Here is a 26119-nt window from a genome sequence, read left to right as displayed (position 1 = left end):
CTAACAAATTACACCCTTCACTTGCGGAGAAAGCCGAGCGAGCTCTTGGCTGGGAGAGTGTTCTTGGCCAGGGCGAAGGGAAAACTGCTCTGAGAGTGGAAGAAACGCTCCTGAAAGCAAAGTGACACCTGTCTCATATTCAGCGTTGCCTCTCTGATGAAAAAAAACAAAAAACACAGAGCACTCGTTGTCATGGTTAAAAAAAGGAAGGAAAGTTCTCGGCATACGCCAGGGGACTAATATGATAAACTGTGTCCTTCCTGGCAGCACAGCTCATCCTGCATTTGATAAAGGAGAGCACATCTGATAGGGTTATTCAGTTTTGTGTGGTGACCATGTATGATGTACAGATCCAGGCAGTGTAGTCGATAGAGCAGCGTGCTGCTGTAAAACATCAACTGAATTTCTCTCTCTGATGTTCTTCATCCCGGTCAGTTGTCTGAGTGTTGTTTTTTTTTTGTTTAAGGGTTTGCAAGTGTCTGCTGGTTGGTTCAGTCTTCAGTGGTGAAGTCCTCACTCTCTGTGTATCTTGTCTGTAACAGTGAGATTGTCCTGTTTGCACTGAACATTATTTATTGAGGCTCTATTTAAAAAAACTGTCTTGACGTAAAAAGATGACAGGACACAGTTTTGACTTGGACATATACCTATACTTATTGAATGCCATTCAGAAATATTAGAATTTACTACTACAATGATTTAGTATCGAACTAGTAGGGATTTAAAACACTTGAGCCTACATTTCCCACAATGCAACTTGATAGCATCTTTTCATTAGAGCCTCCCTGCCTCGTAATTGCATAAATTTTTTCCAATTCCACACCTCTAGCTTGTAACACAGGCTTTTTTTTTTCAACAAAAGCTTTTCATAGTTTTTCACAAGTTTAATAAAGAGAAACATGTTTTTAAAAGACACTCTGAAGCTGTATTATTTTCTTCAACATTTTAAGTTGCAATTTCTAAAACAGAGTTTTATAGCAACATTGCCAAGGATTTAGTTTATGAAAAAATTAATCACTGTAGTTCTTTTTGCTAGCAGGTCATTAATCAATAGCTTATAATAGCAAGTATCATATATGTACTGCAGTTTACAGTCAAAATCTGCAAATATACCCCCTGTGAAAAAAAGTATAAATAAACAGTAATAAACTGCTACTCTTTCATCATTATAGAAAATGACAGCTTTGAGTAGATTGTACAGTAATATAATAGCAATCCTGCTCTCAGTTCTTTAATGTTTTTTAATAGCAACATCTTTAACAGTTTAGTGTCTGCACAATGAAGTTGAGTTCAGAATATTGAGGAAAGAACCAGAAGACATTTTGTTCTTTGTTGGGCCATAAAATCTCTTTAAGTTCGTAAGTGCTGAGAGACACTTATTAGCCTAATGATGGCAACAAAGACCTTGACATTTTATGCTGTCCAGTTTTGCTCTTTACAACTGAGTGATTTGCAGTTTACAGAAAATCTGTGCAAATAAAAAGTTGCAGATATTTGCAGGGTTGTGAGAGCTAAATGTGAGCCTCCTTAATGAAATCTGACACTGGGCCCCCACAGTCCCTCCCCACACATGATCCAAATTGTGGCCCTCCAGGATGAAATGGTTAAGATTATGAATCTGGTCTTTTCTGTTTGTCTGCTCCGATGTGCTATATATCATACACAATATCTAAAACACCAGTGATTGAATGTTGAAAACTCCTGGCAGAAGGATTTTGTCTTCCAAGGGCATGGATGATCAGACACCCCCTTTTCAAACATCATTTCCAAATTATTTATGACAGTAAAATTGTAGGCTATAGCCATGTTTTATTCCCCACAGTGTAACTGGATGGACCCTGGTCCATTCTCCTGTCATGCATAATATCTTCAACAAAACCTAATGTTGTCAGTGGGGTGCACTTCTAGAGCTACAGGGGGCACTATTTTGTCTTAAATAAAATAAAATAACACATAAATCTAGTTAGAATCAGCAAATATTGGGGATTTTTACTTGAAAATGTAATAATTATCAAAATTGTTGATATAATATTGTATACATACACACTGTAATACTATAATTGGTGCTTTTACTTTTGATACTTAAAGTGCATTTTCTTGTTAATAGTTGTGTATTTTTTATTTGTAAGCAAATTTATTGAAATGATCAGTGGTGAAAAATATTTAAGTATATTCACTTAAGTACAATTTTGACATATTTGGTTTTCTAAAACTGGGAATTTTGCATTGTACCGTTGCATTAAAGCATTACAAATTGCTACCACTGATTATTACAGTTGTTCCCACACCACACTTATATGTTATATTACACATTATAATTCTGCCAAACGAAATTGTCAGACGGTCCCTAAGTCGGCAGGCTGAGTAGTTGATGCTGGATCACCGAGCAGCAGCAGTTCAGTCAGTCCGTCGCTGCAGTCCAACACAGCGGCCAGTCATCAACCTCCTCTCAGCGTCCTCGGAGCTGTAACGCTATGTGGCTCTGAACTGACGGCGGACGGTTCAGCCGGAGCAGGGTACGGCGGTGTTACCATTCGTGGACATGAGGACACCTGCTACAGCGGCTTCTTCCAAACGGCGGACCGGGAATCTTGACTGGCATCGATTTTCACCGTGCAAATGAGAAAGGTGGTGATGCAGCAGCAGCAGAAGCAGCAGCAGCAGAGCGGCGTCCACACAAGAGACCGCCTCTGTCACTTCATAACCAGCTAGCTAGCGTTAGCAACCTAGCCTAATAGCTAGCACCTCAGCAGGCTGCAGGTTTCTCAGCTCAGTCTTTATCAAGGGATAGCTAAAATGTCAGCGAGCCCAAACACGTATGTCGGAATATTTTTCTTAAATCCACGTCTCTTCCTGACTGCTGCCCGGTTGTTTATTTACCGTTGCTAGTTTTTTTCCTGCTAGCCATCGTTAGCCGGATAAGTTAGCCTCTCGTTTGCTTGTTAGCTAGCATTTTGTATCGGCTAATCAGCTCACACAGACTGGCACTGCCAGAGAATGAACTTGGTATTCAGCGTAGAGACGCCGAGACATCGTAGCTACACACAGACCCGATGGAAAACTACTGACTAAAACTCATCGTCTCAGACATTTAATACGTGAATACACTCGTTATTACGACCGTTTTTTTTTTTTCGGCTAGTCTTTAAAGGGGCTACTCGTTTTATTTCCATCCATCCTTCGCAGAAGCACTTGGAGCAGCTGCTGAGTGGTACCAAACATTTGCTCCATGTCTTTCTTACATATGCGATTACGAGGTAGTGAAGTACAGCCACATGAGTATTTGCTTGAAGGGCTCCAAGTTCAGATGTCATACAGTGATGCAGCGTACTTAGCTTGCATGTCCTGCCCCTCTTGCCAAAGGTTTCCACACAACTGTGAATTGTCATTCCGGTCGACTCCGATGGCAGGAGGGTGTTTGTACGTAGGCTGAGCTTGCTCTTCATCGCCGTCATTTTTGAGATCATTTAATCACGATATGTGTATACCTGCAAGCTATGTATACCTGCAAGCTATGTGGCACTCATAGGAAACAAACACAGAAAGCTGGCTTCGTCCTGCAGTGTTAGTGCTGGCAGAGATGGCAGAGTATGCACAGAGGGCAGTTGTTTGGTGATGGTTTGGTCTTCGATATTGCACAGCCTCGTGATACCTTAAGCCTCTGGAAAATATGTTTGTCATTTGTTTCTCTAGGTCAAAGGATTAAGTGTTTTTGTGTGTGTGTGTGTGTGTGTGTGTGTGTGTGTGACTGGGAGAGATTGTGAGGTATTTATTTATGAGATGACATGTTGCTTAATTCACCATAGCATGCAAGGGGATTGTTTTTTGTTTTTTTTTACTCTAATATTTCAGTTATCACTTGATATATGACACCCCGGCTTCTTGAGTTGTCAGCATGTATGTGTGATCGTAATTGGCTCTATAGAAGCTTGTCAGAGGGCTTGGCGAGATGATACTAGTGGTTACAAGGGACATGCTGCTAAGGTGGAGAGATGACAACTAAAGGAAAGACTATAAAGGGTAGCAGCTCTGTGTGCTGCTTGTGTGGATGTAGGGTGATTAAAATGAAGGGAGGAAAAGATCAGATTTGTATTAAATGGTGGCGAGTCTCTGGTAACTACAATGTAAATAGATCTCAATGAAATATTGGTAACTCATCAACTTTGAATTCAATGCTAACTCTTTATCTGAAATGTCTCTTCTTTCAGAATCGTCATGACCATTCTCCTGCTGACCAGTCACTCCTTCACTGAGGGACCTCAGCCCTTTTCGGTTTCTGGACTTACCAATGCAGGGATGAGATAATAAAGTCAACCAGCTGGTGCATGCCGCTGCAACAACTCCTGTGGCACTTGTAAACCCCACCCCACCCTGCCCCCCGACCCCTACCCTGAGCTAAGTTTTAAATTTCATCAGTCAAAACATGACGACACCGGCTCTCCTGCCGCTGTCGGGCCGCAGGATACCCACTCTTTCACCGGGCGCCTCCTCCTTCCCGCACCACAGAGCTACGTTGAGGCTCTCCGAGAAGTTCATCCTCCTCCTCATTCTCAGTGCCTTCATCACCTTATGTTTTGGGGCCTTCTTCTTCCTCCCGGACAATTCCAAGCACAAGCGCTTTGACCTGGGCTTGGAGGATGTGCTCATCCCTCATATTGACTCGCCCAAAGAGGGGAAGCATGCCTCTGGACAGGTGGTCATACATGGACAGGGAGGACATGACGAGCACAGACATAGGTAAGTCACTTATTTGATAATAAATATACAGAGAAGAAACTTTTGCAACAAGTTTTGTTAATTGTTAGAAATGACCAGGTTTATTTTTGGTTCCTACCATCACAGACTAATGTTTGCTTGAGGCCATGAAGGCAGGTGCAACTCTCCACTTCTTCAGCAGTCTGTGGTGACACCCAGGGGTGGGGCAGAGTTTGTAGAGTGAGACGCGTTCTTCTGAGCCTTTAGGTACACGTCAGCGCAGGTGTTCTCTTTTTTTTCCTTCATCTTCTGGTGCAGCTGGGGCTGTCCTGAATACGCTTGCCCTTTGTGTCTCCGCTGGGTGTAATTGTTTAAGTTCTTGTACGACAGAAATTTTTATCACCTTGGCCCCAGTGTTGTTGCACCATCCCACGGACAGACACGGTTGAACTTGATGAGCTAGAACACGCTGGCTGTTTGAAAAGCTTTAGTAACTGCTTAAACAGGCTCGGAAATGACTGCCCTCTGCGAGCCAAATACTGGTGAAATTTGGCTGCAGCTTTTACATTTGTCATTTAGTTTGTCCAGGCTCTTTGGCCGGTAGCCAGCCATCGTCTGCTCTTTTTGTTCCTTCCTAAATCAAATGCATATTTGGCTCCTCTGAGTGTCTCGTGCTATTTGGAATCCACTGTGCTCGACGAGTTTCATGACCTCTTACCAAATATTATTCCTAACTGACCCCACTTACTTTAAAGGGAAGTCTACCTCATTGACATTTAATACATTTTTAATAACTTACTGTAAGGCAGCAAATCAGTTATGGAAAGCTATTTTGTACTTTAAAATCTGCATATTTTTAATTTTATGATGCTCTACCAAAATGTTAACCCAAACTCCCTAAGTGTTTGTTTAATTTAATTGAGATTGTTTATCTCTGATCTGTCAAATTGAACTGTTGAACAACATTACTTTGCACATAAGTAAAAATGTGTTTTTTTTTTTTTACATATTTTGATTAATTGCACTTTGGATGTCTGGCTTGGAGGGTTTTCAGAGCCTCTGTTTATTTTTAAGCCGTGCACTACCTACACACTGAGGGATTCAAAAATAGTATAGTTATTTAACTTATAATTACATAAGCAGCATCAGGTTTTTTTTAGCTTGACTCATACATGCATGAACTGTGTATTATTTTGAGGGGCGACCAAAGACTTATGGCTGAAATAAAATGCACAAAATGCCAAACAGGAGGTGGAAAGGATAATTTAATAGGAAAGGTCTCCTCCATGCTGGCCAGGGAGGTCATTAGTTTTACTGAGTGCTGGGCAAGGTGTTAAAAGCAATTTCTCAAACAGTTTCACAGTGGGGACCATTGAGTGTTGCCTCCTCGTCCCTTGTGGTGTTTTTTTCATTTTTCCATCCTGAAAGCCTCCCAGAGCTTTGGATGCAGCCTGCTTGAAATAACGCAATTATTATTGTCCGGCGACACAGAAGAGCAAAACGTGACTTGGCTGCATTTTTTTTTTTTTTGGGCCCTTTCGGGTGCTAAGTTTATTTTTTTTTCCCTTGATCTTTTTTTCTCTCAATATTAAATAAGCTGAATCTGACTCATTTTATTGGCAATTTTCAGCTTTGTGATCTACTTCCTGTATATTTGCAGATTGCAGCGGAAGCTTGCATCCTTGGAAGACATGTGTGTTATTGAATTGAGCCTTTAATATTAAAAATGAATAAATAAATATAGCTTTATTAAAATAGTTAAAGTGAAATAAAATATACAAAATATACCGGTACATGTTTCATTGAATGTAGCTCTGGACCAAAGGGGCTTGTTAAAGTGATATAAAAGAAGAAGCCACTCAGATGTCCCTGGGATGACAACTTTAGTTTTTGAAGAGGGAGAATAATACTTTAGAGATCTCTTGAAATTAGTTTTATGCAAATGTAAAGTCACAAGCATGCTCCCGGTGCTTTTAACCTCACATAAGCATTCATGTGATGTGATATACTTTTTTATTTATTTTTTGTCTGCTTATAGCAGCTTATATAAATGTGTTCCAGTTGCTTTTTGTTTTGTTGCTGCCTCAGCTGATCTGAAAATCATCACTGTGTGCTCCAGAGTACCAGGGTCCCAACAGCCCCTGGAAAATGAGGTGTGCTAGCATTTGAAGAGACCCTCAGGAACAGAGGCAGACTCCTAATAATTTCACCACCTGTATTTGGCCACAGAAACCCCCCAGAGAACCGGGGCTCTGTTCTCAAGTTCAGCCTCTTATTAGTCTTATAAAAGCTTTTGAGAAAGAAAAGATTATTATTTGATTTGCCATGGATTAATCCAGCTGTTCAAGTGAATTTTTGAGATGTTGACCATTATTCAAAATGCCTGAAAATATATGGGTAAATGACTTGCTGTTTCACTGTATTGAACTATTTTGTAGCTTTATGATTTTGTGCAATGGATGTTTGTTTTTGGAAAAATTGTAAATCACAAGGATCCAGTGGCTCTGGTAGAGCTTCACTTTACTTATCACGTCCTGATTTCTTTTTCTTATTTATATTATTGTAATTTCAGAATATAAAGTATATCAATGATTATAGGACAGTTTCTTCTTACAGCTCAAATAGACAATCAGTCATTCTGTCTCATACTTGCCCTCTCTCCTGTTAAGCTTCTCAATGTCAAGTTTACAACCAAGAAAATATTTTCTCTGACTGTTGGCATTTTAAAATCTTTCCCTCCGTCACGTTGTGCTTCTCGTCTGCTTGACTTTATGGCTTTGTCTGAAGGTGGTCATTTGGAAGTTTTTCTCCTCTATAGTAGTCATTTAACACGATGCAGCAGATGGGTTATTGGTTAAGACTGGTTTTACTGGACACTTATGGGGCTGACGAACTCTGGCAGGCACACTTTAGACAAAACAAATATATTTTCCCACTTGCTTCTTGTGCCATCCAGCTGCACAGATAGTTTCAGTTCCTCTGGGGGAGGATTTAAGATGTGACGTCCACTGCTGAGGTTGCCAGTCCAATACAGTGAAGTTTTATGTCATTTGGTTTGTAGAAAAAAAGTCCAGACCCTCATGCCAGCCATCCTTATTGGGAACAATTTTCTACTGAAATATTACTGCCAAATGAGTATGTCTGCACAGGAGGAGGTCTGCTAGAATGAGCACTGGAAAGTGATCTTCTATGCAGAGATTATTACTACAGGCTGGTCTTATTTTGTCTCCAGTCTTCTCCTTTTGTGGTGACAACAGGAGAAACCTCATTAATCCCAGCTAAAGCTATCTGTAGACAGTAAGATTAATATGTAACACCTGAATGCAACACGTCAACACTGGAGGGATTTTGCAGTAATGCAACCTCTGATTTGAAAATAAGTATTGGTGATCAGTCAGAGTTACAGATATATAGTATAGTATATGTTTTTTGTTTGTGAGACCGTTTGTGTTATTAGATTAGTGCAACATTCAATATGGTCTGCATTTCTACTGTGTGTTACCAATGTTTATAGAGAGATTAGTGATTGTTATATGGATGGAGAGCCAGGATCCTGCAGTCGATTGCTTGCAAGGTGAATGGAAAAGGGGATGCCTTCGGACGGATGTGTGGATCGCTGCGAATCGCTCGGGTGTTACGCTCTGTCAACCTCAACATACTGCGAGGCCATTAATGGTCCTGCCTTGGTTTTGTTTTGGTCTGACTCAAACAATATAGGAGTAGCCAGGAGCAGTGCACTTCATGTGAGAGAGGGGGGCAAGTGGACGTGGTGACAGAGGCTGTGACTTTTCAGCAGCAGAAGAGCCGTAAGTGGCTACAGCAGCAATATGGAAGGGGGCAGAAAAAAACCCACCTCTTATTAACTGATCAGATATATCACTACTCCACTGATATGATTTACTGCTTTTCTCTCTTTTAATCACTGTAAACTGAACATCCTTGCATTTTAAACTGCTTGTTGCCAAAGCTGTTTTGCAGATGTCCCCTTATGATGTGATAAACTGTGATGACATTTAATAGACTAAACCGTTGATTGAAAAAGTAATTGTCAGGTTGATAATGAAAATAATCCTTAGCTGCAGAACAGCTCTACAGTGCAGCTGGTCTGACAATCTGAATCACATGTGGCAATAGGGGCATGTGTATTTAGACTTACAGCAGCCAAGTGGAGATCTCTGAATTGTGTTATTCTGTCCAGGTTTGGAAATTACAACATGAGCATTCATGCTGGGTTCTTGCCAAAGTGCCCAGTAGGTTTGACAGGCTCGCCATCTGCCACCGAAATTAACCAATATTTAGCTGTATGCTTGTGTGTTTTAGTAATATCAGTTAGTGCTGCCTAATCTAGAGGAAGATGCATATTTAATGGTTTTGTTGGGGTGACGCTTTTTCCCACTTTAATTCTCTCACCATCGCAGGAATATCTGCAGTTGTCATGAAGATTTTCTCTGCTGTGCAGCTTCATTTGTAGGCCAGGGATTTGGTACAGCACCGAGGAAGTGTGTTAGGATTCTGCATCATCTTCACAGCTGATGGGAGAAAAAAGCAGCCTCCTGCAGTTTAGGGATTGCTGAAGTCAATACTTTAATATCCTGTTTTCTGAATAATTTTTTTGCCTCATGGTCCAGTAAATAAAAGATCATCTACCTGTGGCTCTGTGAACTTGCCTGGGCGTCCGCATGAGTATGACTTGCTCATTCAAGATGTAATAGTCACAAACTCTGCTCCTTCCTGTCTTTTGTCATAAAATGCTTTTAGAAAACTAATAAGAAACTGAAGGAGGCTTGTGTGTCTGCAGGGTTTGAGATCAGTGAAGAGTATTCCCATCTGCCTCTCCCCTGAATCTTTCAGTTACTCCACCAAAAAAACGCTTGTACAAACGTGTCACTCTATCTTTACATTTGGGTTCCGCCCACATGACACCCAACACCTGGCTGATGGCCAGGAAGAAGCCCAGCCTGCGTGCTATTAGATGACCAATTTCAGAAATGACTTTAAAGGGCTTGACATTTGATACTGGAGAAGACTGTTAATAGGTTTTTCAAAATAAAAGCTGATGGCACTTTGGCATTAAACATTTTTAGAGAGTGAGCAGCATCATCAACTGGAACTGTTGCTGACGACCATCGTATGAATGCGCTCCTGCGGTGTCTGTGCATCCGTGCTGCTGACACATAAAGTGGTGCTGAACAAAATCTGCTTCTGTACCACTCATACCCGTACTGTCAGGCTTCAGGGTTCAGTTTCCCGCTGCGTTAACCCACGTTTGTTGGTTTTCGTGTTTGTTTACTGTGCTGACAAGTATTCGTCAAGTGAGTCATGTAATGTTCAAACACAGCCAGAGGTAGAGGAAAATGCACAAACTCAACCTTTTCACACAGCATCCTTCTCATAATGGAGTTTAGTGCTGTGACCGCAAGTAACCTGGTTGCAGCACTTATTGCCTTGCCAGTTATTGTTAGAGTTGCAGGGCCAGAGCTTTGCCTTTGCGCCCTGATATGGCCATAAATCATCAGCACAGTCCCCCTTCCCTCAGGTTGTATTTAAAACGCGGGCCAACATCAAAGTGCACTTATTTATCATATTTAGTGTGATCTTAGATATTATTTCTGTGTCTTCACGCTTCATTCGCCTGTCAGCCACAAAGTAAATCTAGGTTGGTGTTTGTGTCTAGTGTGTGTATTTCTCAATGTGTAAGAACCTCAGTGCTAATAAAGGAGCACCAGCTTGTGCGTGCAGATCACCCCATCTTACACACACACACACACACACACACACACACACACACACACACACACACACACACTGTCAAACTAGCTCAACCTGGAAAGAATACCAAGGCGCTGCAGTCGGTGCGGAGGGGGCATGAAACCCATCCATTCTGGTTTGTGGATTCAACACGGGCAGAGCCATTTAATATCAGCATCTGTTGTTCAGAGGAAATGGAGGAGTCACCTATATTAAATGGGCTTTTCACACATCCATCAAAATTGTTGAACTGTTTACAGTTTTATGTCTAAAGCCAGGCTGTATGTATTGGGCTTGAGGTTGGATTTCTCTGGAACTAAAACGCGGCTTTAAAGGATAACATCACTGCAGTTTTAGCTTTGTCCCATCACCACGATTACTTTTAAAAATTCCAACCATAGCCGCACTTTCACAAGCATCTGAGTTTCAGCTGCAGGTTTTTCTTTGCACCTGTTGTTTCCCCGTCTCTGCCAAAAAATAGATTAAAAACACGATACCGCTGCCTTGACTCACAGCAAGTAAAAGCTGCTAGGCCGCTTTCAACTGTGCAAACCACCTCCATACCTACATTTGTACCGTGTTGTTCATTGGGCAGGCTATAAAAGAAATATATATTCCCCCTGAGCTGGTAAATTATAAAATGCATAGTCTTTTTTTTTGCTGTTTTACCAGCCAGCTAAACTTTTTGAAGAGTATGAGCCCCTCAAAATGATGTCTGGTTACTTGCCCAAGTGGCTGGCAGGGTACTCTGAATTTCCAGCTGGAACAAGGACTTGGCATTGGGGTCGTTTTTTTTTTTTTTCATTCTGATGGTGTTGTATTGTATTTTTCATAAGTATTGTTTACCGCAGGAGTTTTGGACTTGCAGCCAGTGTGTTGATTTCCATTAAATTATTTAAGAGGACTCCATCTTGGACAACAAATGCCCACAAATTGTCCCTTGTTAAGAGTCAGAACATTAAAATTATACAAGAAATTTGTCCTCGCACTTGACCTTCTAAACAGACTCTGCACAAACCTTATGTAAATTAAATTGCAAATTAAATTCCTATCAGTGTATCAGTCTTTCCTGTTAAAATGGTAGAGGTGAACCTTATTATCTCACATAAATGTTATGTATTAGGGATGATCACTGGTGGAAAACCCTCTTTAGAAGGACATAGAAAGTGGAATTTCAGAACTTAACACAAGCATTAAGTGCAACTTCACTAGTATGAAAAGTAATTATAAAGAGAAGGAAAATCACTTTCACTGCAAGGTGTTTTTCTAGTTGCAGCCGTCCTCATTATTATGTCCATTAAAACTCAGTGTTGTGTTGGTTTCAGAGTAGATATCAACACATGCAGAATAAGATATCACATATAAATTCATCTCTTAGATCAGTGTTCATAGTCATTTCACTAAGGCTCATCCTAATTAATTTGTCTGTTGTCGGGAGATCTCATCTAGTCCGGTTGGTATTAGAGCGAGCAGCCTGCAGAATGAGGAGTGGACTTCATCAGGCTTAATCTCCTCATTAACACTGCTGCTGTTTTATCAGATCTGCTCTCTGTGCGTCTCATTTCCTGTCTTTCTTTCTCTTGTTTTGTCTCCATCTTTTTCATGTGATCATGATGTTGTTCTCTCTGTATAACACAGCTGCAGCCTCTCAGATTGGCCAAAGAGGGGAGGGTGTGTGTGTGTGTGTGTGTGTGTGTGTGTGTGTGTGTGTGTGTGTGTGTGTGTGTGTGTGTGTGTGTGTGTGTGTGTGTGTGTGTGTGTGTGTGTGTGTGTGTGTGTGTGTGTGTGTGTGTGAGAGAGGGGGGTGGGGGGAGGAGATAAGGACTGCTCATGCTTCAGAGTCTGTGCTACAGGTTTTCCAAAGAAAACACTTTGTTCTTTTCACTGATTAGTCTTCATTAACTTAGATAAACAGCAGAGTCGGTAAAATCAGCTGTTCTTCATTTCAAATCAAAACCAGCATGATTTTAACCCTTTATACCCCTTCATAGTTTAACACCTCTCTTCATTATGGCGCTTCAGTACTGACTGAATTGTATCCTTAGCACTGAGTATCAAAAACCGCCAAGCAGAGCTGCAGCTAACAGGTATTTTCACTATTGGTCATTCAGCTGATTGTTTTTGTTTTGATTAATTGATGAATGGTTTGTCTATTAAATGTCAATAATAGAGAAAAATGCCAATTGCAGCTTGTCAGAGACTAAGATGACGTCTGTAAATGTCATGTTTTGTTTTACCTGCTGTTCACGGTGATATGACAAAACCAGCAGAAATTTAAGAGGCTTTATGTAGTTAATGTTGGACATTTTTTCATTCATTTCATTCAGGTTTTAGATCTTGGTATTATGTCATCAGATATCACCTGATTTAAATCACAATTGAATTTATTTTAGACTGTATTATTTGTTTTGATAACGCAGCAGGTTAATACAATGTACAGTGACCTTTACTTGTCAACGAAGAAGAAGAGGCGTTTGTCTCGACAAAGTGAGACATCAAATATAGTATAATTTTGATACCTGTGCCAAAGTTGGCGTGAGTTTTGAACAAGTTCCAACAATACTAAGACACACACACACACACACACACACACACACACACACACACACACACACACACACACACACACACACACACACTCAGCCAGGCCCCAGCTTGCATGAACAATGCTCTTAACCTTTTTGAGGACAGAGTATTTGTGGAGGAAATAGAGTGCTTTGGCCCATCAAGGTGTATAAATAAAAACACAAAGGAAGTGGGGAAGTGGACGATTTAGTGTAAAAAGCAGTGTGTTTGGGCTGAAATAGCAGAATTCAAATGAGCGCATCGGTCGTTTTGGAAAGTGGCCAACCATCGTTTGGAGGTTCTGTTCTGTTTGTAAAAAAAAAAAAAAAAAAAACATCGTTGGTGCTTTTAATTAATTAAAGCACAAGAAAAACAAACACATTTTGATATTACCAGGAGGAAAACATCAGGTCTGTTCACTGGTGATTCTGAGTGTTTGTGTTTGTTTGAGATGAGGCCAGGTTGCTGCAGTATGGGGCTCTGACATTGATGTCTTTATACTGTGTTATTCAGTATGGAAACAACAGGGCATTGTTCTTTTCTTCTGACCCATGATTAGTGGATATCACCAGTATAATCCAATTTAAGTTAAACAATAATTTGTACCACTTAGAACAAGCTTTTAGTTAAAATCATTTGTTTCTCCGATGCTCATCGACAAACCCATGCTTGCTCCTTCTGCGTGTGAGTGTAGGTGCTGAAGTTACACCTTCAGTACATCAGTGCCCCAGATAATATCACCCATCGAGCAACAGTGGCAGCAGATTCCAACATCCAACACAAAACTCTTGGGAATTGGTAAAAATTCCCAGAGAGACTGAGACAGGGACAGTTGAAATCTTATATTCTAAGACTGTACTTCCAGTATAAAGAAGTAGAACATCCTTTTTTAAATATTAATTAATTAATTAATTAATTAATATATGTACATACAAATGTAATGAAACAATGCAATAATATTTTAGTTAGATTTTTACAAGAAAAAAAAATTGAAGATCAACCCATATATTTTGTTTTATTACATTAAATTTGTATAAATAAATAAAAATAAGCAAAAATGACCCACTTTCAGAGTGGGGTGTTTCCATAAGGCCATCCTTCCTGATAAATCTACGTGTTGTGTGCGCCACAATTCATTATCCGTGGTTAGTCACAAGATTAGGCTGCAGTTTCTCAGATGACAATAAATGTCAGTGTAAAAAAAATATTCTAAAGCCAGTTTGTTACAGGATGGAAGGAACTGTCAAACAGACACATGATAAATAAACATAAAGACACTGGTGCTGGAACAACAAGACTCAAAGGAGATCTTGTCATCTGTGCTGCTGGTGTAGTCGCACTGTCTGTAATATTAGTGGTTAAGTTTTGAGATATAATTATCTCTGTATAAAAAGTAAATCCTAGGATAAAGTAAAGGATAATGGCACATTGGATTGTTCTAAAAAGTAAATAGATGTGCAGAAACGTTGAAAATAATAGTTTGACATCTTGTTATCTTTCAGTGCTTGGAGCTGCAGTATCCAGTGTCACAAAAACACAACTTTGACTGTGATAAAAATAAAAAAAAGACGTGTATACAATATTTACCTCTGGACAAGCTGTGCCTTTTTAAAAATGCAGCCACATTTAAATTCCCCAACTGTTCTGGCAGCGGGTGTACCCAGCAAACTCTGCATTTTATGTCTTGTCAGGAAAATCTGATATGTTGTCGTGCCTGCCATTCTTCTCGAGCTGACAACGGTGATTGATGATCTGTCAGAGAGCTCAGGGGATCGTGAGACATCCACATGACACCAAATCATATACACCACATCATCATACAGGAGATTGTACTTCTGAAAACAATGGGATAGTATGATTTCATGACAGGAGGTCGGGGAAAACTGCAGTGGAACAGACAGTAGGGGCTTTGATTGTGGTTAATACGGGAGATAATTACATTAGCTTTACGTGTTTGGGCGATTTGGTGTTTTAGTAATGTTGAATGACTGACAGCAGCTGTATTCAAGTCATCTTTGAACACCCAGCAGAGCCAGCAGTCATGTTAGTGCAGCAGAAAATCAAAAAGACTTGCCACCATGCTTCCCTGCATGCGGAGCGCAACCGAGCAAAGATGACGACCTTGGCATCTCCTCACAATAGAGGTGAATTTTAGACACTTTGTAACACAGGTTACAGGCTTTCAGTCTTGAAGGTTTGTCAAAATACATGCAAGAGCAAGAATGTGAGAGCAAAAAACTAAATATAACCAAGAGTTTGTGACTCACATGACCCATATCAACACAGAGGACAATCCTGTAATTGAATTAAGCAGGATTTCCGGACTAAATAAGAATGAGCCGAGCCCACGGGACTGCACATGCAACAAATATGGTGCTGTAGCAACTGTGATGTCATCGCAGTGAAAGAGATATAGAAATGTCTGTTTGCAATACTGTTCGCACTTTGAAGCCGCTCTGTGATCGCTCAAAGAAGCGTGCAGCGCGGGGAGATGTATCCAGAATCCTGGAGGTAATTGAAGATTTTGCAAAGCATAATGGGATAGAGCGAGATGTAACGAATCAGTGGTCCTATTAAAATTACTTTTGAAGATGATTTACCACTTCTGTAGAGGAAGGAAAATGCACGGGCAGCAGCCTGACATCAGTCAAAAGTTTTGCGAACGTTGTGTGAAAATAGTTTTAAGAACAAATCCAGATTGGTAATTGATGACCCTAAAACCTTGACTGGAGAATCCCTGATTACCAGTGCAGCTATTGAGATTCGATTGATCCACTTTTATTAACTAACTGTGGGTATTTGTCATTGTTTTTGACATTACAAATTAATTGAAAGTAAAAGTGAGCGTCATCTTCTTCTTCATCTGCTTATGTGAGAGCGACAGAGTGTGCGAAACAAATCAGTAGTACCTGTTGGGAGTGTGCCTCACTCCGTCTCCCATTTGTCATCTCTCCGGAGTGCAGAGTGGTGACAGGACCTCTTGAAAAGCCAAAGAAAAGAGAAAGAGAGACACTTGTTTGAATTGGTTTGCATGAGTGCGGCGCAGTGGGTTTAAGTGACAGATGAACAATTGGAGCCGCTGCCCAAAGAAGAGACAAAATCAAGAACAAGAAAGACAATCAGAGAGAGGGAGAGAGACAGAAATACAGAGCGAGAGAGGCTCTGTCTTCAGGGGTGATGTGACCATGGTTAACTACAAAGCTTCTCGCCAAAATCCCATCCCTGCCAAACACTGGAGCTGCAGCCCTGCTCCACAGTGGCTCCCTGTCAGTTGAAGCAATGGGATCAAAGTGAGATCGCTCAACGCCAAATTAAGAATTGGCCCTCAGGTTTCAGAGGCTCGGATTTCAAATAAACGGTTCTGAATTGACAGGCAAATGCAGCTCCCTTCTCTATAATCAGCACAACCACACAGGATGTATCAGAGCCCACACGGGCCCGATAATAAATGTTCCCTGTACCTGAGTTGTAAGACGCCGGCTGGTGGATTTATGATTGGCCCGGAGATGGGAAATGGGATCTCTGTTCATATGGTGATTTTTGTTCTCTGTGTCATGACTCTTCATTAAACCTTTGTGAGGTAATCTAGATCCACAAGGAACCAGGGGGAATGAAAGACTTGAGAGCCATGATTTTTGGCTTAATGGTCAGTGTAGGGAAAGTGTCATTTTGCAACAGCAAGAAAATACAGAATAAGACAAGGAAAAACTTTTGGTTATGGAGGCAGCAGCTACAGGTGCTTCATAGCTCACCAGAAAATAGTAGGATTCAGTTTAGCCCCTATTTTCCCCTCTAATGCCCCTTTCAGTTTGTAGTAGCTCAGTTCAACAACCACCCTTACCTTTAAGTAGCCTATAAAGTGTAGTAATGCAGAAAGAAAATTGTCTTTTGTTGACAAAATTGCTCTTGTGCATCGTTTTTGACCGGGCGAAAAACGGGAACATTTTTACAGATGTTTCTCTGTAAAGCGTTTCTCTGTGAACCTTTCAATCATCCCTCTTTTTCCACACTTAGAAAAGCCTTAGCTAGCTGGGCAGTAACCGACCACATATAGTGTTTATTTGTTTCATGGGTGGCCTGTGTCGGCTGGAGGAAATGGACTCTCGTGTTTTTTTATAAAGGCATTAGTCAGCCAGCCATGATGTAGGTCAGAAGGGCTGGATGTCGACATGGGTACAGCCTGAGGGCTCCCTGGGCTCAGGTGTACAATCTGAAACATACAGGGATAAAGGATGGACGGATTATGTACGTGTTTGTACACATATGGAGGAAGTGATGAGGGAAGAGAGGACATGTTTTGTCATTCAGAGGTGCATTATCGTAGGATTATGTGCCGTAGTGTAGTACATGTGTTAGTGATTCAGCCTGCCATTGTTTTTGATTTGGGGTTTGATGATTTTATTTTCGTTAACTGCTTTGTCAGTGTTCAGGCTGATATGCAGCTGTAACAGGAAAGTAACGGATCACTAACTGATACACACAACACTTGACAAGTGGGAGGAAGGAGCTTGGGACAAATAATTACGGAAAGAGAAAAGAGGGCGGGTGCGAAGATATTCAAAGATGGATGCGACAGCTCAGAGCAAGAACAGGAGAAGCAGAAATGTGAGAGAAATGTGTGTGTGTGTGTGTGTTTGAGGTTGTAGCTAACGGGAGGAGGTTGTTAGGGCAGAGATATAATTGAAAGAAGAAGAAGAGAGCGGATGCTGTTATACACCCACAGTTAAGCCTGGGAGAGCAGTTACACATGCAGCATTGCAGCTGCCATATGAGCCAAGTGGGTCACGGGGAGAAAGCAGGACATGGAAGCTGTCTGATGTTGAAGGGAACCCCGGGAGCTACAGGTCACCACAAACAAGAACTCTGCCGCCTTACTCAACCTCCAGCATGGTCCTCGTTACTCCACTTATGGTGTTTATGGGACTAGCGGGAGCCACACTTGTCCACATAAGCTGAAACTCAAGGGGCCTGATCCCAGGAGAGCTCTCTGGCCTAGAGATGCTCGGCAAGAAGCAAACACTCAGGTGTCAGAGATGGACTATGGAGACACACACACACACGCAGGGATAACCTTGATCTAAACTCACCTTCATGCACTTGTCCTGAGTCAGTATAAAGTAGCAGCGCTCCCGTCAGCACACCTTCATGCATTTATATTGTATTAAGACGGTATACAGTGGAAGCTTTTTGCTGTTACCCTTTCAAGGTCTTAGACTCTATCAGCTCTGCATAATACTGCAGACCGTTGTAATAAGAGAGGCCAGAACTGGTTTCGCCTTGTTTTATTCTGGAGGTGAAGGTCAAGTGTTTTTTTTATTTATTATTTACTATATTTTGAGTTCTATCTGGCAGCTCTACACAGTTTTACGCTCACGCTTCAGTGTGTAGCAGGGATCGACAAGCTGGCTTTTATTATAGAGAGTCACTTTGAGTGGCTGATCGTTGTTTGTATTAAATATTGCTGTTGTTATGTTAATCAGTGGAGAGTTAGTCAGTAGTTCATCTAATATTTGTGTGTCAAGTTTGGCGAGGAATGCACAAAGGATGATCCTGGATGTTTTAGCTTAATGCTGAATTAAACAGAGTAACTCTTATTGATCTTTCATCCGTGATCACTTGACCTTACAATCGCTTCTGTTAAAAATGTAGAATGGCTTTTGATTCTGTGTTTTTTTTTTTTTTGTGTCTGCTAGGTTCACACTTTCCTACATGTAGGACTGATGTTACACCTCCACAGCAGGTTGCTATAGGGCAATGAAAAAAGGTTAAATTACACCATGTTTGTGACTCAGCTGGGGGAATGTGGGACTGGCCTTTTGTCTTCAGGCAGTGACCTAACAAAAGACCTGGGAGGGAGAGCGGGTCGTCCGCTCATCAAAAGGTTGGCGGTTCGATCCCTGGCTCCTCCAGTCTGCTTATCATGGGCAAGACACTGAACCATGATGCCTCATCCATTAATAGTGCGGTGTGTTTGAATGTGTGACTGAATTGGCGAATGTGGCAAATACTGTAAAGCGCCTTGAGTGTTCGACGAGACTAGAAAAGTGCTACATAAACGCAGTCTATTTACCATTTTAATGGATTTTTTATGCATCTCAGATTTTACAGCTACTGAAAAATGCCTTTTTTTTTAAACAATTACTGATATAAACAACTTCTGAAATTAACATTTTCACTGCTCAGTAGCTTCAGTGTACAAAAAACAACAAACCAAAACAACAGTAATTGAAACTATCATTAGTTGCAGAACTGTTGTCAAGCAACTTGATAGCTGACGATTCCTTGTTACTTCCAGCAGCTGAAGAGACAGTAAATCTTGTTAAACTAATATCCAACTCTCTGATTACTTTCATTTATTTTCCTGATAGGTCATGTCATTGGATAGAGCTGTAGTGTGGGAGTAGTTCAGCCATTATGTTCTGAAATGTGGGACTTGTATGTTGGCAACGGAGAGATATTTAGTGCAGTTTGCATTAGTTATATGGGTTTAATATGAAAAGAGCCAATAACAGTTTAAACCAAATCCTTTCCAAATGGTCGAAGGCCACAGATTTAAAAAATGATATATAAAAAATAATCAATTTTCCTCTTACTCAGTATTCAGTGTGTGTCATGTTTGCTGAGAAGTGGACAGGGAGCACCTCCCCGTATTTTTTAAAATGTCTGCCACCATCACCACTGGCTTTTATTCATATATTCTCTTTTCAAGAGTAAATACGGCTGTTGATGTGTGCAGATGGCACCAAGGCCACTCTACCTTTGTGCACAAAGAGCTCACTTCCACCCCGGGTTCAGCATCACCCGCTGAATAAAGTCAAAATGTTTGTGATGCACCTCGGGTACTCCAGGCCGCACATTGCCCTCAGTACATCCCCGACAACGCTGCCTTCCAAGACCATCTCTCTTCTGATGGGTTCAGGTGAGGAGATGGCAGGCTTTGGGCTACGTCCTCCTGAAGGCAGAGAAACGTCACCGTCATCAATATTCTAAGAGAGTGTGTGAGACAAGAAAGAAAGGACATGATGTATAATATAACATTTATAAGTAGAACTCTCATTTTAATAGTGAGCCAGTGCTTTATTTGCACAATCTGACTGGAATCACTGAATGTTAATAGCTCAAAATGTAAAGTAAAATAATAGAAGTTAGAAGCATCTTCATCAGAAATTACAGGACTAGTTCTTATTAACTGAGGACAACTTCAATCCCCAGTTGAAAAGTGCGACGTCGCCTCTCAAACAATTTGTCAGTTAAGCCTGAGCTTACTGAACTTCATGATATGAAAAAAGATGAAGGGAGAAGAAAAGGTGGAGCTTCCTCAACTCAAACTGGTCCATGTTCGTCCAGTGATGGTGAGAAAATGTTACACAGAGAAAAACAGACAAACAGTGAATACAACATGGCCGTCCTTTTCTTTGTCATGAACCGAGCCCTGATCACACCCACACAAATTGGATGAATTGGCCAATTAGAACCCGGCGGTGAGCTCCTTTCAAAATACTGCAATATGCCAAGATTGGTTAAATGATGCAATCAAACTGATATATTTTTGAGGAATATTTACTTAATTATTGTTAATGTAGAAACAATTTCATGGGTTTGTCAAAGTTTGACCTAGATGATGCATCATACCTCGGCTCACGTGCACCAGCCGTTGTGATCCCCTAGGAACATGTTATTCCACGTGTTTCAATGAGGATCGCATTGTGACAGTGGACAGCTGAAACTGTATTTGGTTATCTTTTTACAAAATGAAAGGCCATTTTGAAATTGTTCTGCTCATCTTTACGTTCTGTCCATTGCCTGTGTCAATGACTGTATCACCAAGTTCTGCCATCTCTGATGTTGCAAAGCAATCATCTATGATACATCCTGAATGAGGAAGACACCACATCCTAAAAAATGGCAAAATAGATGCTCAGGAAGCAAAATCAATCCCGTACAAGGATAAGACTGTTTCCAGTCACCTAGAGAGCTGAGTAGAAGAAGCAACAAGCTGCTGCTGAAGAGCGAGAATCAGAACAACCTTTTGTGATGACATAATTGGCAGTAGTCAGATACATTCAGAGGCATAATTTACAGGATAATAACCTGGAACATTGTGTTTTTTGTATGCAAGGGGCCCCCACAATGTTCTTGACAAAGTTCAATGTGCATTTGATTTTGATAAGGTGAGGAGATTGTGGGTTTGAACATGGCGACTGGGGTCTTCCTGTGTGAGGAGTTTGCATGTTCTCCCTGAGCCTGCGTGGGTTTCCTCCGGGTGCTGGTTATTTGTCCTGTGATAGACTGGCGACCTGTCTAAGTTGTATCCCGTCTCTCGCCCAGATGTCAGCTGGGACCGGCTCTCATTTTATCTCGTGTAACTCCTTGCGTTTTAGCAGCGATGTGCTTGGAACCTTTAGCCGCGGACTCCAGACTCTGAACGATGACAACCAGACGTGAACCTGTGGCAGCAGTCTCTCATGAAAGTGATTCATTGTGGGTTGAGCTGGCATGGAGCTGGAGTAAAACGGTCCGCTCCGACTGTGAAATGAGTCACTGTCACTTGGTAGCTGTGATGCTAGGCGATGATCGCGCTCCAGCTGTGAGGGTTTCAATCATCCCTGCAGCTTAGGGGTTTTGCTAGTATGTGTGGTTTGCACATGTTGTAGTTGTAGATGATTTTTCAGCTTTAATTACTTAGATGCACATAAACACATTTATTCGCATTTTCCATGTATAATCTGTCTGTTGGCTGTGGTAAAAAGTGATACTGTAGGAGACCCACACTGTGCCTGGTAACTTGGATCTCGTCTGAGAGGCAGCCGACGTGTTTGTGTTTCCCCCTGAAATTGGAGTAGCAGCTCATTCGGATACTGTGCAGTCACCAACAGCCCGCTGGTCTTATTCCTCTGCATAAATTAGTAAATTAAGCAATTAAGACTTGACTTGCTTTCTATGACCTCTATGTGTGTTTGTGTGTGTGTGTGTGTGTGTGTGTGTGTGTGCGTGCGCCTGTTTGTTACCATGGTTACATGGCATCTAGCCTGTGCTGCTTTCCCCTGAGCCTTATGTTTTCTTGGCTTCAAAAAAAAAAAAAAACCCCTCTCTCATAGATACCCCACCAGGCGGTCGACAACTGCTGCTTCTCTCCAGTTGCCATGGAAAGGGGGCCGGTGTTTGCTGAGCAGCAGATTTCATGACAATAGCTGAAGAAGAAATTCTAGTGACAGGAAGGAAGGCTGATTAAAAAAGAAAAAGGAAATTAACACTGGCGACAGCTAATCAGGGAGGCGGGGCTTTCCTTCTGTGGGTGGGGACATGAGAGGATGTAAGAAAGCTAAAGGTGAAGGCGAGGCCTGGCGTGGTCACCTGGGTGGCGCGATAGATTTTTTGCCCGCGCTTGTCTGTGTCAAGGTAATTGAGTCAGGCAGCTGTTGAGGTGCTTTTAATTGCATGTTTGACATTACATGAGACTGGAAGGGGAATCACCGGCAATGCTAGAATGAGTCTGATAATTGCTCGGAGGAGGAGAAAGGAGTGACGTTAGATAGGAGATGGAGGAGGAGAGGAAGAGGAAGAGGAGGAGGAGGAGGAGGAGGAGGAGGCATCATCAGGGAGAGAGGGGAGCAGAAGAGGTTGCAGAGCACTAACGTGTGTTAGTGTGGGAAGGAGTTTTCACCAGAGCCGTGTGGTGTGTATGATGGTGTTTGTGTTTCCGTGACAACATTTTTCCATGTATGTATACATAAACATATATGGAGCAGAATCAGCACCCATTAGAGCCGATGGTGCGAGCTTAACCTCCTCATTTCCTTTTTGTCACGCTTCATGGCATCTTTCACACACACACACACACACACACACACACACACACACACACACACACACACACACACAGACACACAGACACACACATATTAAACAGTCATCCAACATCGACACCATCTAAATATCACATTTAAATGCGTGTTGCTCAGGGTACACTCATTCACAGAGGATGGCATACAGAGGAGGCGTGACCCCCTGGGTGCACACACACACACACACACACACACACACACACACAGACGCACACAGATACATACAAATTGCAAGACTGCAGTGACTAAAATACAGAAATCTCATCATGGACTTTGAAATAGAAAACACAAATACTGTACGTGTGCGCACATGCATCATAGGGTGAAATACACACACACTACACATAAACCATAAACATAAATCCAGCACATTTGAACCATTCTTCCCAGCTGCGTGCGTTCACCAGCACAAACATGTTCACAGTAATTGCCATTTCGGTGTTGCAAAATATGTTTTCTATCAATTAAAGTCAGACACACAGAGATGCTGGATGAATATTTATGAGTTTTTTTTCCAGAACGGTGTTGCGTAACTGGGAAGCTGTTTATTTTGGTCTCTGTTGGCCCCACATTCAGCGCCACGATAGAATTATAAAATGGATGCACATTGTGTGGTGTGAAGGATGATTAGTGGAAAACATCTGTCTCTTTCCTGTTTGTCTTGCACATTCGTTTCTCCCGTCTTTTTGGCATTGTGTCACAGTTTCAGTTCTTTATTTCGTCGCGTTCTGTCACATTTTATTCCATCCTACACGTTGTTTTTCGCTCCTTCTTATGCGCTGCAACAATGCGTGAGATGGCCTCGGTTTACCCTGTCTCTTGCTCAGTGCATGCTGGGAAAGACTTGGAGCCCCAACTGAACCTGAAGAGGGAAAGCGGGAATAGAAAATGGATGGTTGATTGATGCTGATCACACAGTCTTTTGCGGCCCTCTTCCTCTCATAGCCCGTTCCTTGTCCCACATAATCTTCCCTCTTTCTTTACACATATTTTTCTCTTTACTGCCTCGATTCCTCTCTTTGCAATGTGTCCTCTTGTGCCTTTACTCCATTATATTCTCTTTTCTGTAAAATTCAGACACACAGTCACTGTCACAGCAGACAGACTTTGCAGACTTCTATACTCTCTTGTTGAGGTCTGTCTGAGTTGCAGATGTTTTGCCACTTGGCAGGAGCAAAGCTAAGTGGTTTTGTTTTTCCCTCATCTGCGCCTCTTCGTTAGTTTGGTGACTCACTATGCACCTTAGTGGGAAGAATGAATGAATGAGTGTTTGTTGTCCCGGTTCGCCCGCTTGGAGCGTGTCAGCCGTGGGCTGGGAGTGTGGTGCAACCACTGATGCTTCTCAGTACTTTATTTCGCGTGTCCTCGCTCCTCGGGTCACCTGGAAGTCGTCCTGGTTCGCCATCATGAAGGACGTGTCGGTTCCCTTGTTAGAGTTTGTAGTGTTTGGAGGAAGGGGGAGGCGGCCTGGAGGAGGTTACACGAGACCGTCCTCAGCAGAAGTCTTTCATTGGACAGACACACCGCTTTGTTAGAGATTCGGATGCTGTAGCTCATCTGATTGATTTTTTTTTTTGTTGTTGTTGTTTTGCAGTTGACCTGAACATTTTTAATTACAAAAAACAAAATCTTTTTTTTCCGTCACATTTCCAAACCCTTATCCCCCCATCACCAAGGGAGGGGAGAGAAAACAAAAACAAACGACCAACAGAAAAAAAGACGACAACAAAACAAAATAAAGACAATACTGATAATAGTAATAAGTAAATAACAAATCATAACTAAGTAAATGAAAATAAATGAGTAACTAACAGGATAAAAATAAAAAGTTCAGTCTTTTTTCGTGTCTGGTGAAATGTTATTTCAGAGATGGTTCCAGGTTTCTTTGAATGTCTTTATCGAACTCATGAGAGAAAATCTACGATTCTCAAGTTTGATCTGACTGATTTTATACAACAACAGATTTTATATGTGTTCAGAATCAGATTAACTGCAGGTGTGATTAATAAAGGAGACAGAAAGCATTTTATTCATTTTCCCGTTTTAACCTGTATCATAGACAATCTCATATCTCATCTTTCAGCAGTAAAAACATTTTGATCAAATAAGTTAAGATAATTTTAACAGTCTAGAAAATTTTTTATAAATGACGAGATCTTTTCATCATAACCTGGATAATTACATTATGAATTTATAAACAGAATATCAACAAATACAGATGCAAAAAATTTAAAAAAGCCTTTTTGGCTCATGAGCCTTCGGTGCACAAGAACGAATCTGTTTACAATATAAATCCAAAGTGCAGGTTTTTTATTGAATGTGATGATACTTGTCAAAGTGTTTTTACACTCTCTTCTGTCATGTCGGAGTCTGTCACTACTCTGATGCGCTGGTATTACTAAAGTTTGGACAGTAGATCACATTATCTGTGCAAATACAAACTCTGAGGCTCACAGAGCTGTCAACACCTGCAGACTGACAGCTGATCCAGCTGTGCCATCGTCATTTGAAACTGCGGTTGCTTCAGAAGCGTCATTTCTCTAAAAAGTTTATTTCCTCAATTCCGATATCTTTTCCTTTTTCTAAATAATTTCTACAAATTGCAAGACACGTAGAGGAAACATTTAAGACAAATGAGAAGCTACCCATCGTCTTTGAGGGTTTGTAGAGCCCCCCCACCTTTTTAATAAACATTTTCAGACTTATAAAATCCCTTTATATTTTTGCTTTCCTTGTCTTTTTCATTTAAATTATTATTAACGATCCTGTTATCATTTCAGCAGTGATACCAGGAAGCCAGGGCTGATTTCTCAGTACCATCGCTCATCCACAGCAGACCTTTACTTTCAGTCGATAAACTCCCTTTACAGCCGTCTGAAGGCAACAGGTTTAATCACGTGAGTCATGTGCCACTGTTCCTCCAGCAAACACTTTCCCTCTCTCTCATGGTTCCTCTCTTCAGTGGCCTGATGGGTCTTCCTGTTTTTCTGAAGTTGGCTCGTGGTTCTACCTCACAGTCGTATCAACCAAGGTCTACAATAAAGACATCTGCTGTAATGTAGGCTGACTCACACCTCACTCTGCTCCTGCTTCTCCCTCCTTCCTTTCCTTTTTTTTCCCTGTGATTTTTAGTCACGTGCCGTGCGTGCATGTGCACGTGCACATGTCAAACACCTGAGCAGAGGGCAAAATATATAAATCTTAATGATCTTAAATTGCTGCTGTATGGAGGAGGGAAAAAGAAGTCCAGATAAAAACAAGAATAT

General features: G+C 41.3%; 1 protein-coding gene across 2 annotated transcripts in view; it reads left to right on the top strand.

Annotated features, from left to right (window-relative positions):
- The first annotated feature begins 1866 nt into the window (after nt 1–1866).
- The window catches only part of man1a2 (mannosidase, alpha, class 1A, member 2), a 129425-nt gene continuing 105172 nt past the window's right edge, over nt 1867–26119 (top strand). The window contains exons 1-2 of one of the 2 annotated variants that reach the window (XM_056388563.1): nt 1867–2628; nt 4209–4737. In XM_056388563.1, the coding sequence (XP_056244538.1) occupies nt 4424–4737 (314 nt within the window). In that variant the 5' untranslated portion in view covers nt 1867–2628; nt 4209–4423. Of the gene's footprint in view, nt 2629–2662; nt 2817–4208; nt 4738–26119 lie in introns of those variants that run through there. The other variant, XM_056388564.1, reaches the window with a different exon arrangement.

The sequence above is a fragment of the Seriola aureovittata genome, chromosome 11, assembly GCF_021018895.1.
Source record: "Seriola aureovittata isolate HTS-2021-v1 ecotype China chromosome 11, ASM2101889v1, whole genome shotgun sequence".
NCBI lineage: Eukaryota > Metazoa > Chordata > Actinopteri > Carangiformes > Carangidae > Seriola > Seriola aureovittata.
This window is presented reverse-complemented; position numbering and strand designations above follow the sequence as displayed.